Here is a 17,967-nt window from a genome sequence, read left to right on the forward strand (position 1 = left end):
ATTAAAGGGATGCAGGAGTGTGCAAAGACTAGAGACTGCTCCTTGACAGAAACACTATAAACTGTGAAGTCTGAAACCATTTTTACTGGTGTGCAAAGGCTGTAATCTTCAGAAAGTATCTGACTATTACAAAAATTATATGCTGTGGAAAAGTGAATTTCCACTAATTTGATCCTTAAATTCGGTGTGTATATAACCAGGATGTATGGGCCAATCCGAAGAAAGTTTTCAGTGACCAATTGGGGGAATTCAGAAGTGACCAATCCAAAACTTGTTTACATCTTAAGTCAAGATAAAACTCTTAAGTTACAGTTTTAGCTGTGCTGCAAGCAATTGTGGTGTCTGTCGCTGGCCGTGTGCGAGCTCAGTTCATGTAACTCAACTCCAGCGGAGCTGATCTCATTGTTTGGTTTCATAGCAGAGTGAAACCTGCTCCCCCCTCCACAGCATCCCCGCCTCCCCTGTCAGTCTCCGGAAAGAAGCTGGACTTGGAGAAACTAGAAAGTTAGGAGCAAGGAAAACATGGCGAACTGTGCTAATGGGGATGCGGGCAGTGGAATCCGTTAGCTGCGAAGGCGAGAGGCGTCACCTGGAGTTTACCTAAGATCTTGCAGCTCCTGGGGCAATGCACTGGCGCCCCCAGTCGGTCACAGAGTGTCGTTGCATGCAGCGCCCCGGCTAGAAAACTGCACAAAGGAACGGAGATGGAGCAGAGGGCTGGGAAAAGGAAAGATGGGGTAAGTGAACCGAAGTTTCGTTTTGGGTGTGTTTTTTCCCCATGCTAACATTTTTTTAAGGAGGCTCCCTGACAAAATTGTCTAAAGTGTTGATAAACGTGAAAAATGAAACGTTCCTAAGTTGGATAAAGGGCGCAGCAGAGAGATCAACAGAATATGTTTTGTCGTACGCTGTTTTTGATTTTCTTGCAAGTTTGTAACTGAAATCCTGACTCTAAAGTTCCATTACAACTTCTGTGTTATATCTTACATTTCCAGATGATTGAGTGGTAAAGCGGATGCAGTATTCATGTACTCCACACCCGCCCCTTTTTTGGTGCCGGGGCAGAAGGTGGTACGTTTCTTTGAGGTGAATGGATTAGTGCAGCTGGTACCTGGGACGGGTGGTGGCTCTGTAAGCCTCAGCATCCCTGGACTGTGATGTGCCGCCGCTGTGGGCGCCGCTCTGCCACACATTTATAAAAGCTATCATGAATTCTAGCGCCAAGAAGCGAACGTGGGTAAATATGTGCACTACACATAAGCCCTAACGTACACTGTGTCCATGAAATACATTTAATATGCCGTATTATGATACATTCTACGTTGGCACACACTTTTGTAAACTCTGATGAATCAATGCTGAAGACAGTCTTCTCTGGTCTAGGATCGACGAGCCGAAGGTCTGCACATGTCGGATGAATAGTTGGAGTTGCCAGTCAGAAAGTTTTAGAAATGTCTCGACAGGCTGTGTTTGTTGGCCTGGGACAGGGTCAGTCACATGTCCTGGATTCCTGGCAATTGACGGACTCTGCCCCAATCCTTCTGTGAAACTCTACTTCAAGTGGACATTCCATGCCTTTACCAGATACCCGTCGGTCTCCGGCAGCAGGATTTTAATGAGGTACCTGGCAGCCTCATACCCTTTCACTCTGGGCGAGATTTCATACAACTGTATTCAGAATACAGGAGCCTGCAGGGGTCCTTCTCTTCAGTGGGTCTTTTCCTCTTAATGAAAAGAGCTGTCTCTATTGAAAAAAGGCCGGGACTGTATGGTAAAGTTTTGTAGACGTTGTTTGTAACTGCAGTGTCTTGATTTTTAGGGCTTTTCAAATAGGCAAGAGCTTGTATTTATAAGATTAAAAGTGTTACTGGTATTTTTGAAATTACACTTATTAGCATGTACTCAATGAATACTATCTAGAGAGTACACAATCTGAAAAATAAATTACATTAAATTATATAGTAATGCAACGTACGTATTAAATAGGTTCTAGTTTTTATGATTTTTATATAAATAGGAAAATGAGGAGGGGAGTGGAAAATAAACGCATTGGCGTCCAATAGTCATGAAATGTTCCATCTTAAATACTATGTATAAAAAATGAACAGACAACTAACCTATTTTAATGCTTCAAAAGAAGTATATACATGTGTAAGCTTGTCACCAATACCCTGGCTGTGCAGGTTTAAACTGCAATGTCGATTTGTCAGAATAACCCCTTTATAACAGGCCCTAAAGTCTCCTTTTAAATATTAATAAGTCCCCCCTAGAGTAGCCTTAAGTGTCCATAATGCAGGCTGCATGGTCTTCAGAAGTAGGACAAGTGAAACGTTTATGTTAGACATGTTTTTACAGGGAGAATGCCCTCAAAGCTATTTTTCCTGGGCTTGGGTATGGGAAGCAGTTTCCTTTCCCTGACAGAATGGCCTGAGGGTTGTTCCCAACCCCTTGCATATCTTCAAAGGATGGCTACTGTGTCACTGGCAGGCGTAGCTCAGACCTGGGCGCACCACCTCTATTGTCGTTGGCAGCTAGACACCAATCACAGCGGGAGAGGAGCTGCCTTCAGAACTGGTTATGAGTGACCACAGCGAAAGGATTTTTCATTTTCCTGGGCACACGTCTAGGGTGGGCACAGGAGCTCTGCACAAGAGAAGAAAGGTTCTGCCATGTTGAACTTAGGTAGGAAGGGGTACTCTGGGATTTATACAGTAGGGTACGCAGGACCAACTGCAAAAGTTGGTAGGGTTATCTCATTGGTTAGAGAGGGGCTAGGAATCACCACAACCCAAAGGCTAGGTGTAGGCATAAAGGTGGCACCCCAGGGTAACTTCAGAGCACTGCTTGACCCGTGGAAGGTAGAAAGATGACTGCAACTGTTGTTGTAACCTGTGAGAAAAACCCTAAGGGCTGAACCAGCTGTCACATGTATCCAGGACTAAGAAGTGGTATGCTCGGACACACGCCGACTCACTGCCTGACAGCACCGACCACTTGCCTGACGAGCATTTTCTAGCATTATACTGAACAAGTTCAGACACATGTCCACTTCCAGCCGAATCCTGGCCTGACAAGTATTCCTCACATTGAACGAATGGTGAAGCTCTCACTCTACACCTAAGATACTGGACTGTGAGAATTTTCCTCTGACCTCCAGTGGGGTTTTAAGGTTTGCATTTCGAACTGCTTTAGTCCTGATGATGATCTCCTAGATGAAAACATTTTGAGACTGAAACATCGACTGATTGCACATCTTGTTTCTTCAATATCTTGAAATTTACATTTATCGGTGTGGACTTGATTCCAGCCACAGTCACTTCTTGGAGTGGGCATTTAGAATGTTGACAGATGTCAGTGGAAAAGGGACTTAAAATTGAATAGACACTGTCGACGTACAGTACCATTCAAATTATACAACTCCTTTTTAGGTGGAGCGCTCAAGCGCTTTGACCTGTTGTAAGTATTGTGGGCTTTTAACCATGCCCACCTCATGCCCATAGCTTTCATTCGTTCATGGGCTTGCTTTTCAAAAATCACTTGAGGTCATTGGTAAATGCTTTACATTTGTCATGCCTTGGGGTGGTTTGGTTACTGCCTTGGACACTGACCTTGTTACAGGGATAATTGCACTATTGCCGATATACTACTACTTTTCTTTTTTGTCTGTGCTTCGCGCCTGCCATGGCGCTCGCAGTACTCAGAGCGCGAACTCACAAACTCGATTGGTGGTATTGTTTTGAAATTATATGCACTCTGATCCACTTAGTACACATTGTTTGCAGCAGGCATATTAACCCTGTGTGCTACTGTATGATGGCTCCAAGTTTCCTCTAGACAAAAGTATGTTCTCTCTCCAGAAAGAACATAAATCGCCGGAGTTATTTTGACATTTTGACATTACATACACTTTGTGATTTGCCTAGTATAGGTTCTCTGCAGCAAGCACATTAACCCTGGGTGCTACCTTATGATGACTCCAAGCTTCCACTTGACAAAAGTAAGTTCTCTTGGCTGCCATGGTGCTCACAGCGCAAGCTCAATCAGTGGTATCGTTTTTACATTATATGCATTCTGATCAGGTTAGTACATGTTCTGTGCAGCAGGCATATTAACCCTGTGTGCTACCTTATGATGACTCCAAGATTCCACTAGACAAAAGTATGTTCTCTCTCCACAAAGAACATAAATAACCAGAGTTATTTTGCCATTTTTACATTATATGCACTTTGTGATTTGCCTAGCACACGTACTTTGCAGCAGGCACATTAACCCTCTGCGCTACCTTATAATGAGTCCAAGCTTCCACTAGACAAAAGTACGTTCTCTCTCCAGAAAGAACATTAATTTTCTGTGCTACTTTATAATTAGTCGAAACTTCCACTAGACAAAAGTACGCTCTCTCTTTCTCTCTCCAAAAAGAACATTACTCGCCAGAGTTACTTTGACATTATATTCACTGTGATCTGCTTAGTACACGTTGTTTGCAGCGCACATATTCGTTCTGGGACTTCAAAGTCTATGTAATGATGAGAACCCACTGACTTTTAGTTGTTGTATATATCCAGACAGTCTTTATTCAGAAAATCACAAATCCATATCATTATACGGAAGATAAGATTAAACAATCATAATTGCATGAATGTTATCCAGCTTTGGACTGTTTGTTGCTAATTGATACAGCCCAGGAGACATATGAAAAATTTTGAGAGGAGGTCGATCAGCTTAATAAACGTATTGATGAGGCTAACTGGGAAGATATCTCGGTAAAAAATTATGAAATCCTAAATACTATCATAGATCGGTATGAAGAAGATATTATTCAGAGAAAGAACAGAAAATTCAGATGAGATTTAACTGATTATCATTTAGGCAGAGTCTACACTTTTGGGAAACAATATGATAACATAAGGGACTCTAACCCTGCTACTGAACCACCTAGTTGCTCTGAAACTATTCTTTCTTCAGACATTGACTCATCAGAAGAAACTGATAAAAATACACCTAATTTTTTGATGGTATAATTGGGAAGGTCATAAGGTGTGCACGTCCAACTGCATGCTCCAACTCCACCGATCACCAGATTAATTAAAAGAGGTCTCCCAGAGACCTTAATCTACTTTTTCTGTATTATTTCGTAGCCTTGAGAAAGCCCCAGGTGAAATTACCGCAGGGGGCGAAACACGTGTTGGCTATCACAACTGTCTCCTAACCATTGGACTGTGGCATTTGATGGACAAACAGTCCAAAGCTGGATAACACTTATGCAATTACGATGGTTTAATCTTATCTTCCGTATAATGATATGGATTTGTGATTTTCTGAATAAAGACTATCTGGATATATACAACAACTAAAAGTCAGTGGGCTCTCATCGTTACATAGACTTTGGACTTATTCACAAGGGGGTTTTTGGTCCATACCCCTAAACTTTGAGCTCCCACTCAATTAAATTTCATTGTGGCATTTAAGGGAAGGGAGCATTGGACCTTTCTACGTGAGGTAATATTCATTCTGGGACTTTTAGCTTTATTTTTATACCATGATACAAGCTGGAAACCAGCCCTTGGAGTAGTATTAATAGAGTTTTCCAGCCCCCTATTTCGATGCATGATTTGCTCATTTAGTTTATGTTCAAGCTTTGCATTCTGGACCTTGTAGTTTTATTTTTATAACGTGATACAAGCTGTGAATACAGAGCAGAAACCTGACTAGATGAACTACACAAGTTTGAATCTGTGAAACTTGAGCTGTGTGTGCATGTATTTTTAAAATTAACTTTGAGGAGAGCTCACAGTTTATTATGGTGTACAGTGGTCAATATTTTATAACTAATATTTCAGTACAAGACTGACTGAGGGTCATTAATATCATGTGAGGTGGCTCTCCTCAAGTGAGTGAAAAAACATGGGCATTTTGTTCTACAGCCCAGACTGCATTAAAGAGACAGTGATCTAGTAAACACGCATTCTTGGAGTATAATTATTTATTAATTGCCCCACTGGCAATGTCGCCTACACCAACTGCCAAGTAAATATGTTTTGCACCTGGGAGTAGTTTGTTTTTTAAGGGCCTTGTTTAAAAAAATATTCCAGTGGGCCTACTGGCCCTTTAGTTATATGCAGAGCCCCTGGAATTATGTGGCAGGAAGGACCAAAATATGCGGCAAGGTTGACCAATTAATGTGGCAAAAAAGTCCTTGTTGGCATCCCTACCCGTTTGTATTTCAGTACCCAAGCCCACAACGGTATATTGAGTTGCCCTCTTGTATTATACATGGCTATTGAGTTTTAGGATATTAAGCAACCAAATCTAATAGGAAATTACATGCACTTGAAAATATTGGACTATAGTACAAACATATGCTGTGATCTGCAGTTGTTTAAGTAAATCTCATACCATTTTTAACTCCTATGCTCGCAATCAGCACAGCTATTGTCATGGAAGTCATTAAGAAAAGCATGGAGAATCAATCAAAAGAAACCCAATTTTTGGCATTTTTCCATTTTTACAAATAAATACGGACAGGAAATACACAGTTTCCTGTCTGTATCAATCGACGAAAATCAGTAAAAATTGACAACTTGTAGCCTTAATTATTAACCAAGTTATTACACTAATTTCATAGGCCTTAGAATGATGGATGGCTCAGTGGACCCACTGGGATGCAAACCACTGACCTCCAGTTTGCACATAGATACTGCCACATTGGACGCATTAGACCATGAAGCTCTCTTATCGGCTTGTATGGAATGTGCCAGTGTAGTTCATCCTAGAACTTTGTGCCATACTCACAATACTTTATATTTGTAGCTGCATTTCCACAAGTCTGTACACAATAAAAATATGCATACTCACAATTCTTCAAAACTGACCTTCACCTCCCATTCTGCTCGACACACCTAGCCTTTAATGTCTAAAGATGGAGAGAGTGTTAAAAATGTGTTTTCACTTCTGTATTGCAGAGTAGCATCTTGGAGTGTTCTTGTGGTGCTCAGAGGTATCCATTACCCTGCTTTACTTGTTTTGAAATGTCTAGTCCGTGACAGGTCCTGACTTGCACCTGGTGATATGACACGAGGCTGATGTGGCAGAGATGAACTGGCTTGGATATTTTTGAAAGGTCTTTGGCAATGTGGGCAAATATCTAACAAAATACAATTTCAGTCTAATGTTATAGCCCTGCCAAATTTCCCAGGTCCATGCATGATGTGCTGCCCCAGCCCATATTTTTGTCTTTGAATTCTGGGACTTGTAAGTCTGGACTGAAGCAGCACATCACGTTTGGACCTGGAAAACGTGTCAGCTATGTTGTTAATGTCAGCAGAGTGGAAAGAACGCTCATTAGTTTACAAATTTGTGTTTCTCTATAGAATTGCCAGGTGAGGACAGTACAAACATCAGCCTGTTTCTTGTACTAAATACTAATTTGTTACAATTATGGCAGCTTTTAAAAAATGTATATACATGTTCCTTAAGCAGTCAGCTATGCTTCAAATTCAACATTTCAGTCTGTAATAATCAATCTTTTGCGAGGTAGATGTGGGTATAAAATTCAGGAGCTGGCAGAGTTTGGGGCAATTGCTTGGCATGCGGATGCATGACACTGTTTTTTTGGCAGTTTTATATAGCGCAAGCTCGACCTGAATGTATTGGAGCGCTTTAGCGACAGTGACATTATGACTAAAGAGGTAACTGGATGGGTGAGAGAAATATTTGATGAATGAATGGATGTCACCCACCCATAAACCTTCTCATTCATTCGATCCTGCACATAGGCACCCGCCTAATCATCAATCCATATTTATCACTCTCAAAACCCGCACATTAATCGACTCATTCATTCATACAGCCCCACACAAATATTTAAGCAAACGCACACATAAACTCGAAACTCGGATACAGTTACCATGCACTTACATTGATAAAAAACAACCACGAATGGCTTTGCCAATGCTTGTTCTACACTCGGGCACGATTTATGATCTAGCACAAAATGTTTCCAACATGCATAGAATTTGACACAGTCCTGGTAAAGTTTCTGGTGCATAAAAACGAATTTAGTCCTGTTTGGAGGTCACATTTGTTTCTTCTGACTTCCAAAATAGCATTGTGTTGTCATCTTTTAAATTTGCATTTGGCCTAAGTGCAGTGAATGTGTGGTAGATATGTGGAAGCTTTTTGTTTGAGCCAGCGGTTCTTCCGTGTTGAAGGAGCACATTTTTCAGAACTTATAGACGGTTCTGTTGTCAATTTCCATCGTGATTGATCTTTCTATGGTTGCCTTTAGTCAGCACTCACGCAGGCATTTTCTTGCCTCTTTTTGTCATGCAGTAATGTTTGTTGCGAGATAAATGTCTCGTGCTTTAAAAATAAGGTAACTCTAGCCACACTTTCCAGATAGTAGGTATTGCTTCGGCACCGCCATGTTAGCCTTTTTTGGAGGGTACTCGGTGAAATAATTTGAAGATACATTTTCATCTAAAGAATACATTATAGGCCCACTTTGAATGGTTTAAGTGGTAAGTTATTTAAGGGTTGTTTGAGGATGCATAGCGCAAAGCGGACGGTAAAACCACTTATGCAAAATGGTGTAAACCAGATATTCTTAAACGTTTGTCTCCTGTGGACCCCCACTGAATCACTAATGGAACCCACTGACCTCGGCCTAGGCAATTTCTACGAACCTCAAAAATTTAAATCAAATATGCACAAACAAATAAACATCAAACAAATGAACAGAATGTGAAATATTTTCTTTAATTCACAAGGGATACAAATATTGAAATGTTAATTTTCAAGGGAAGGCTGGAACGGTTCAAAACGTGGTCTTATATCTAAATGGCAAGGAGTTACTTTAGGTTCTCGCATGTTAAGATGTCTTTTTTGCTTCTAATGCTTCCTCGCTTTCCGTCTGCGCATACTACTGCATTGGTTGAGGCCACCAGTTATCCATGGTCCTGTTTGATATACTTGCTCTGATCCAACAAGCTAAGGTTACCAGCATAATTTGTTGCCCACCAGTTCCAAATTCCTTCACATTTACAAAGTGTTTTAACATTTTCAATGTGACATTTGCTTTTGTATGTATATACTTTATTCATCTGTCGTTTTTATTTAATTATCTCAAGAGTCACGAACCCTCAGAGGTCCGTGGACCACAGGTTAAGCACCACAGGTGTAAACACCACAGAATAAAAAGAAGAAAAAATCATATTTAACAGCAGCACAAATATCCACATTGTGAGTCTGTGCTAACTATACAGTGAGGCGCACATCCATTCCAAAGGACCAGGAGCTGGAGCCATAGATCTTCTGACCAGCTGCAGCGCCACCAAGCCGCGATGCCACATATTCAACTGCTGGTAGGGTTACACTACAACATGCTGCATCAGTGCTCCTTGTCATCTCATGTGACCATTAGTAAACTGAATATCTGAGATAATGTCAAGCATCGCTCTTCTGATTGAGACCCAAGCCTATAAAATCTCTAATCTGATGGGAAAGATAGTTGTCCACAGCCTCAGATCTATGCAGGGGGGGCTCCTTCGCTGTGGCGAAGGAGCGTCGCCCCACTGGCGATGCCAGAAGCAGAAAAATAAAACAATAGTTTACTATCATTTTATTTTTCTGCTTCTGGCACAGCCAGCCGTGCAGGGAGGGGCGGGGCGGGGCCAAAGGGGATGGGAGGGGGAAAGAGTGCACCTAAGTGCAAATGTGTGTTTGGCCGCTCTTGTGAGGCCGGACAAACACACATACGCACTTGGGTTTCTCCAGCCCGGCTGTGTTTAACAGCCTAATCTGTCTCTTTAGCCTAGGCTATAGCTCTGATTTCTGACTTCAGGGCCTATGACCTTGATGTCGCCATTCACCAAGATTAGGATGACGGAAACTTGTAAACCAAAACTACCTGGTAGAGAATTCTATGTTAGGGCTGAGAAAATGCAGAATGGATACAAATACTGTTTTGTATTTATTCCTCATGCTATCCCCCATGCTACACATGTTGTATTCACGTGCAAAGACACGCCCGATTCCCAATGTGAAATGATATTTCCACAGGGTGTTTTTGCACCTGCTGTTACAACAAGGGCCAAAATTAACCAATGTGTGTTCCAAAAAGACAGCCTCAAGATATAGATATGAAGGAGCAAGGGCAGTTCCTCTGCTATGGCGGAGGAGCATCGCCCCCGCCAGAAGCAGCAGCTGCAAAACCTTTATAGTAAAAACATAATAAACTCTGTTTATTATGTTTTACTATAAAAGGGGCAGGCCACAGGCGTGACAGGGGCAGAGGGGGAGAGCACGGCACTCCCCCTGAGAGCGCATGTATGTTTGGCCGTCCGTCTCGGGCCGGCCACACACACTAGCGTTTTGTGCTCTCTCCAGCCCGGCACTGTGTTGCCGGGTGAGAGAGAGCAGGCACAGGCTCCCAGTCTCCCAGCCAATCCTAACACTGCTCTGAGCAGCAACAGGATTGGCCGCAGGGCAGTCTTGGGAGCCTGTGTCTGCAATACAAGACAGAGCGGTGTGGCAGTGAAAAAAGGTGAGTTTTAATTTTTTAATTTTTTTATTCTTAGATTTTTTTTGGTTCCCCCCACCACGCGTTGCCCGCCCCTTTTCCCTCCCGTGAGCTGTGCCTGTGCAGAAGGCCCTATAAATGGCTCAGGTTCAGCTTTCTAAATTAGATTGGTCGTTCCTTCTTCCTGTGCCCAACAACACTTGAGTGACTTTTCGTCTAAATACCCTATGTTTTAGAACGCTTTGCCTTTTCCTAGTCATTCTACTCCTATACTTCTAGATTCTATTATACTCTATAATTATGTACTGTCAACTGCATTCTTAGGACGGTTCTCATTACCGTAAGTCAGCTGTTTTTCCTTGTTATTTTATTTGCATATGTTCCATTATTATTTTTGCAGCATTCCAATTTATATTTGTTAATGCACTTTGGGTAAAGCACCAAATGAATGAATTATTAAGAAAAATGTTAGAATGCTAAGTGCAATTTTCAGGTGGAAAACCCACAAATACTGATTATGTGAATAGAGTTGTGTAGATCTCAATGACAAATTGAAATGTTTTTTATTGCTGATTGTGGACGCGGGATGGGGTGCAGGGTCACTAGATTTATGATGGCACAGCATCAGCTGGCTTTACAGTTGCAAACCTGGTTTGGTGGCTCAGTGTGCTAATGCATCCTCTCAAGAAACCTGGGTTTGAAACAATTGCCAGAGTCCCAAATCCCACTGGGTCCATTCAGCCCTTTATCCTTCCATGGTCGATAAAATAAGCACCATTGAGATGGGTCACATTAGACACCGGTTATTTTATGCCAAGATGCCCAAAGTGGTGAATATTATACCTATACCCAGTACCCCCTCTGCTACAGGACCACTGGATCAGAATATCAGAGGGCTCGCCCTATTTATGGTCGGCCTTCTGATGTAGGTTTTTCCTGCTAGGGACCACCATGCTAGGCATGACAGATTCGGACAATAAAAAGAAACACGGACCCCCAAGCACTGGGATGAAATACCCTGCATTTCAGGTCCTTTGGTAATTTGTTTCAGCAACAAACCCTCCACTTTAGAGATTTGTTTCTGAGAGTTTAACACATTGCTGAGCATCATGCCATGGCACTGCAGCCTGTCAAGCAATATTTTTTCACCAAAAGTGCTTTTGCCATGTTGGAAGGAGCCCGGTGAAAATGCTTCACTGCAACAGTGGAGCACTCTAACTGAATGCTCAAGTTCAATGTGCAATGTTAGAAGAATACGTGTTTTACAATCTCTGATCCTCGGTTGGTTAGTGGTTTAAATCTGTTATTTTTGTATGCTCTGGTGTAATATAAGGATTAGTCTGGAGACAATAACTGAAAAAAATGAGACTATTAATTCAAATGCTTTGTAAATTGCAGCTGTGCTAATACTGGTTAATCTCCATGGCAGTAGCCATCAAAGTTATTACTGCATTTTTCTGTATTTCAGCTAATGCCATCTTAAAGTTCTGGAAGCCTAAGCCCTGTATTATATCTTTTAAATCCTTGTTTTGGTATTTAATTTGCCATTTTAATGGTCACCGTTTAATAATCCAGCAATTTTCCTTCAAGTTCCAGCCACTGCCTTTTAAAAAAAGCATCCCTTGAGAGTGATGTTGTATCTCAAGAAATATATCTTAGATGAAGAGGACTGAGGGAAATTTCGGTTCATTATACGCTCTCCTGAAGTGTAACTATTATAATGATGTATACTGTTCCATAAAGGGTCCTAGATTGTATATTAAGTATACATATCCACCTGGGGCACTGAAAGCGTTAGCTAAGTGGAGTACAAGCCCTCACCCACCCTAGGGTGGCATGCTTCGTAATCAGGCTGTGCTCCTCGTGAGGATGGTGCTGCAATGCCCAACATGCGCATCAAGGGTGCTCTTTGCTAGAGGTCTTTTATCGCTAATTGGGTTGCAAGCATTCCACGCAAATACCACCAATGTTGAAAGACAAAAAAAGAACTATCTTAGAAGATTGGTACGGGGCAAAATAAATTAACTAAGGACCCCTACTGATTTATTTTTATTCATTAGTGGGATCTCTGTTAAGATTAAAAACAGATTATAGAATGTGTGGGAAGATAATGTTCCTACATTCCCATTAAGTCATATTTATATTGTAGTTGTTTGGAAAATGGCTAGTCATTAAATTGATCCACAAGACTGAGATCCCATGCACTAGGATTGTAGTCTAATCAACAATGCTAGTGACCTATAAAAACAATGACATAAAAACCGAAAATGATTAAAAAAAAAAAGAGACAACATGACAAACATGAAATAAAGCAGGTTGTGTAGTCATGGTAATTCCTCTCTCCTAATAAGCAAACATTGTGATCTTTCATATTAGGCAATACAACCAGGAAGATGATATCTGATCCATGGCTTTGGTTCACCATCTCTGGTGTAAATTGACATATTATCTCAGACATTAATATTTACAGGTCTTGAATTCTCACCCCGATTTCCTCACTAGAGGGCTGCCTGAGGCATTGTTCCTCTGTCATCTATAACAGAATGAGCAAATAGACACATTATAGAAGACCCTACGTGGTTGAACGGCCCTCCCGGTAGACTGCTACTTACTTTCCCAGAGGAGTGTCCCAGCTATATATTAGCAGATATTATAGCGATTTCCACGTCCCCGAACGCAGAGGACGCTGAAATCACTACCTGCTGAAATACATGGTTCACAAGGTCTGAGGGTGTTAAGTGCATGATGAGGTCAGCATATAATGTGGTACACATGCATACGGATAGCAGAATCAGATGGCTGCCTTATTGGTTTCAAAATGTGAACTCCCCCTTCCAGTTCCTTGGTAAGTCCATTACCTTATCCAATTTCGGATCCCATGTGAAAATACTCCAGCCTCGTCAGGTACAAAACTTACCAAACTTACCTGCGTTTGGAAGGCGGTTGTGCCTGCCTCCTTTGACAAGCTTTACAGACCCATCTCCATTTCATCTTGCAACGATATTAAATTGGCTGTGGGTGCATATCATAGTTCCCTTTCAAGGGTTTTTGACCAAATCGCCCTGGTTGAAAAGTTCCTTCCACTTCAACAAAATGTCACACTCCCTGGTACACGGAATATCTTCGCAATTCTAAACTCACATGCAAATGTCTTGAATGAAGATGGCATGTCACAAAATCTTTGGCCGACAGAAGCTTACAGGCTTCTATTGAAGAGCTATCATAAGCAGCCTGAAATAGCTCGTAAAGAGTATCTGATGGCTATCATTGATCACATGGGCTGTTAAATGAAGGAATTTTACACAACTTTAAATAGTTGTATAAAAGCACTAACCTGTACCCACTCTAATCTGACCTCACAAAAATTGTGTGACTTGTTGGCAGATTTCTTTGAAGGTAAAATTAATCCTTTTTACAATAATTTTCCAATTGCTCTGGAATCTCATACGAGACAGCATCATTTTAATCATTCTCCCCTTAACGCCAACAATATTCTAAGCAACTTTTAGTTATGCTCTTTGGCATAGATGCAGAGGATGTTATCCCTAGCCAAATCCAATTCCCCTTTAGACCCATTCCCCCCTAGGATAACGGCCAGCCTTACCAACATTATCGCATCAAATGTTATAGGGCATTTCCGTCTCTCTTTATCTTCAGCTAAACTTCTGGTTCAATGGAAGTGTGCCCAATTTGTGCCCATTCTTAAAAAGCCCTCTGCAAACCCAGAGATTCTTTCCAATTACCGCCCGATCTCCTTATTACCATCGCTTTTCAAAATTCTAGAAAGGTATGTTAACTCCCAATTGACTGCCTTTCTAGAAGAACACAAGATCTTAGATACTTCACAGTCAGGGTTTAGAGCATCACACAGTATGGAGACCGCACTAGTGGCAGTCTTTGACACTATTAGATTATTCTTGGATACAGGGACCCCGATTATGTTGGTTTTTACTGAATTTGTCAGCGGTTTTTGATATGGTCTCTGATTCCATCCTTATCCACAGATTATATGAGGCTGGAATATACAGAAGGGTCTTGCTCTGGCTAAGGGATTTTCTTGACAACCAACTTCAATCTATATATGTTTAGACTCCTTTGGGTCCAAAACCACAAGAATTAACATAGGAGTCAACAGGGGTCCTGCCTGAGCCCTACATTATTTAACATCTATATTGCGCCTCTCGCACAGATAGTAAGAGAATGTTAAGTAAGTTGTCATACTCAATTACTCAACTCCTTTGGGCCAGATCCTAGGAGATGTAATTCTCTTTTTGTGCACTGTATGTGAGAAGTCGTGGCTTGGATGACTAACAGCTGTCTTCGAATAAATAGAGATAAAACAGTGATTGTGCTTTTTTGTAAGGCACAGGAAATCTACTTAGCCGATTGGTTGTCAGCTGAGCTTGGCACAGCTCCTGTCCTCAGACAGATCGTAAAAATCTGGGGGGGTTAAAATTGACTAAACTCTTTCCATGAAATCCCCTGTTGAATCCACTTGTGGTACTTGCTATGCCACCATGCAGTTCTCAAGGAAGACCTATGGGAATGCACTATTAGGGACACCTTGCTGTCCAAACTTCATGTTGTGCAAAACACAGCGGCCCGCTAATCTGGAACATTCCTTGTCTCATGTCTGCTGCTCCCATCCTAAGGGACCTTCATTGGTTGCCCATAAAAAAAGTATAATCTTTAAGATATCCTGTTTGACCCAGAAGGCCCTAAATTAGGCCTTGCCTACCTTACTGGATTCCAAACTCTGTTTTTACCAGCCTTCCAGGTTGCTGAGAACTTCTTGCATGTTCTAGGTAAAGAGCCCTCTAATCCGCATAACTAAATATGGCAGAGCATATACTTATTTGGCTCCATTGTATTAGAACAAACTGCCTCTCTCTTTCCGTTCCTGTGTGGATCACGCCAAATTCAAACAGATATTAAAAACATGGTTGTTCAATTCCTCTTCCTAAGTTCTTGATAATTCCAACTCTCTGCCTGCTGTGCTAAGCACCAAGATGCTCTTACGGGAGTGAGTCGAGCCAATAGTAAGTACGATGTAATGTATTGTAATGTAGTGACCTATTTTATTTTGGGCCAAAAGGATCCACAGAAAGGGGGAAAAAGGAAGAACAACCAAAGGGCTCTACTCTTGGTCTGGAGTAAGTGAAAGATTGTGCGTAGTACTGGTATTCTTTTTTGTAATTGTAATATCTGTCAGACCTCAGATTTATATGCTCATGAATTAAAAGGTGGTTCATAGTGAGGTCAGAAGTGACCCCATATATATATATTCTACAGATATGTCTATCACAACTGCTGTACTTCCTTCTGTTACAGCGTTTTTGAAAATAAACAAAATGTTCAAAATGTGTTTGAAAATGATTTTTTTTAATTAGTGTTTTTAATATTGCATAGTCATAAGCGTTGATCTAATGATGTTGCACTTGAAACCAGTTATCTGGCTAATTTACAAGAGTAGATAATGAGAAAGATATGTCACATTTTCGTGCAGGATGCCATCATTTCTAAAATGGATGTCGTGTCTGGAATTCTGTTCAACCTGCTCCTTCTTCTCCTCATCAGTGTCCACTGGAAGTCATCTCACCCTTCGTCTCTGCGGAGCAACAAGTGAATGACATGAATGTGATAGTGATGTACAACATTACCGGAAATACTGTATTTTGAATGAAGTTTCCACTCTGTACCCAAAGTAATATTTTCAAGGACTTCTGCTGGAAGTGTTAGTGTGGACGTGCAAAGTCTATAAGCTATTGATCGAAGGATGTTTCATTTTGTGTTGATCATCTCTGGAGGGAAGTTGCTTAGAGGGAAGATTTCTCTTACCTTAAGAAATGGGATAGTGCTAGTATATTAGAAAACTATGTGGTTGTGTCTGATTTCCCAAAGCGACTCTAACTATGATCAATATGATTTTTTTTTAGAAGAGTGTGATTTGTGGAGAAAAACCCTTGGACTTTAGCTGTTTAATTTTAGTCTTGGCTTCATTAGGTTATTTCCTTTTAGTGTCCTGTTGAATTTGTTGAATTTACAGCTGCCATTAGGACTGCTGTTTCTGGAGACTTTATTTTTCTATGTTCATTTGACTTAGACTCTATATGGAATGTGTCTGTACTCTTTATGAGTTTGATGCTTGGAATTCTTACCTAGGTCTGTTAACCAGGGATTAATGAGTTCTATGATTTTGCATTTATTTGTAATTCTGTAATTTGAGTCTTTATGGCATTTCATGCATATTGTCTCTATCAGATTTTAAATATTCCTGTATTAAATATCCACTTTTTGCTCTATTTTTGGCCTATAACTCAATCTTTTATGCTTTCAAATTGTTTCTGTTTAACTCTTCTAAATTGTGTTATTTCAATGAGGAATGTAGTCTCTAGCTGCTACATGAATTGGAGACACAAGAGACAAAATACTTAGGTACATTTTGGTGTTGCAGAATATCGGGGTTCAGATGATTTTTGGGTTCAGCTCCTACACACATTTTATTTTACCTGATTTAGGAACTTCCATAGTACTTTTGAAAATGAGAGACTCTACAAAACTATCCACCCTCACAGGCACTTCTTTGGATATTTTTTTTTTTTATATTGCTTGTATGTATTCTAACAGCAGTGTTTTAAATGTGGTTAAGAATCAAAATATTATTTATCTGGGACATTTAACCAGTGCCGACCTTCACAATAAGGTCAGTAGAGGTCTTAGAGGAAATAAGTAACAATAATAGAGCAAACATACTCTATTATTATTCAGGGCCGCGGTAGCTGGGTCGTGACCAGAATGTTATGAGCAGGTTGCACGCTGCGCAATCAAGAACGGGTGTACACTTGTCGTGGTCTGGCACGAAACTGCCTTCGCAGAGCCCTGCCCGTTTATTTATGCCCTTGGTCAGATGACTGCAGGAATCAAAACATGCTTGAAGGCTGGGGGTGGTGTTAAAACACCTCTTCAACCTGCAACATTACATTCCTCCTTTATTATAATCAAACAGAAGAAGCAATAAAACATAAAGAAACCATGTGTGTGACAAACAAAAACATTGAGTTACAAAACATCCCCGTGAGGGACTACACAAGACCATGAAAGCTTTTTGGTTAAAGGATACTGGTAGTCTGTAGTCAGGACTGGTCCTGCCAGCTGTCACCACCTCATCTAGTCCATTACATAGTCCTGAAACTGTTGGGGTGGCATTGGATTCTGCTGGAGGCTGTACCTTGGGAACCCGCAGTCATGTCTAGTCAGTCCGGTGCTGGGTCTCTAAGTGTTCACCTCTCTTTGTAGAGCTGACAGCACGGCTGGTTCGAGAGTCGCTTGGAAGATCACAGTGAAGTTAGCCTCTCTGGGTGGGTTGGTGATGGAGCTTCTATTGCCTGGGCATCCACATTATCGTGTGTGTTTTCATCTGTAGAGTCTGGTGGTCCTCTGGGAGTTCC

The 17,967-nt window shown here is 41.2% G+C and overlaps 1 protein-coding gene across 2 annotated transcripts in view; it reads left to right on the plus strand.

The window, feature by feature from the left end:
- Window positions 1–320: 320 nt before the first annotated feature.
- Window positions 321–17,967, plus strand: part of TTC28 (tetratricopeptide repeat domain 28) — a 1,605,451-nt gene continuing 1,587,804 nt past the window's right edge. Inside the window, exon 1 of one of the 2 annotated variants that reach the window (XM_069214676.1) lies at window positions 321–737. In XM_069214676.1, the coding sequence (XP_069070777.1) occupies window positions 705–737 (33 nt within the window). In that variant the 5' untranslated portion in view covers window positions 321–704. The remainder of the gene's footprint in view (window positions 738–17,967) is intronic. The other variant, XM_069214678.1, reaches the window with a different exon arrangement.

This window comes from Pleurodeles waltl, chromosome 11 (assembly GCF_031143425.1).
Source record: "Pleurodeles waltl isolate 20211129_DDA chromosome 11, aPleWal1.hap1.20221129, whole genome shotgun sequence".
In the NCBI taxonomy this organism is placed as follows: domain Eukaryota; kingdom Metazoa; phylum Chordata; class Amphibia; order Caudata; family Salamandridae; genus Pleurodeles; species Pleurodeles waltl.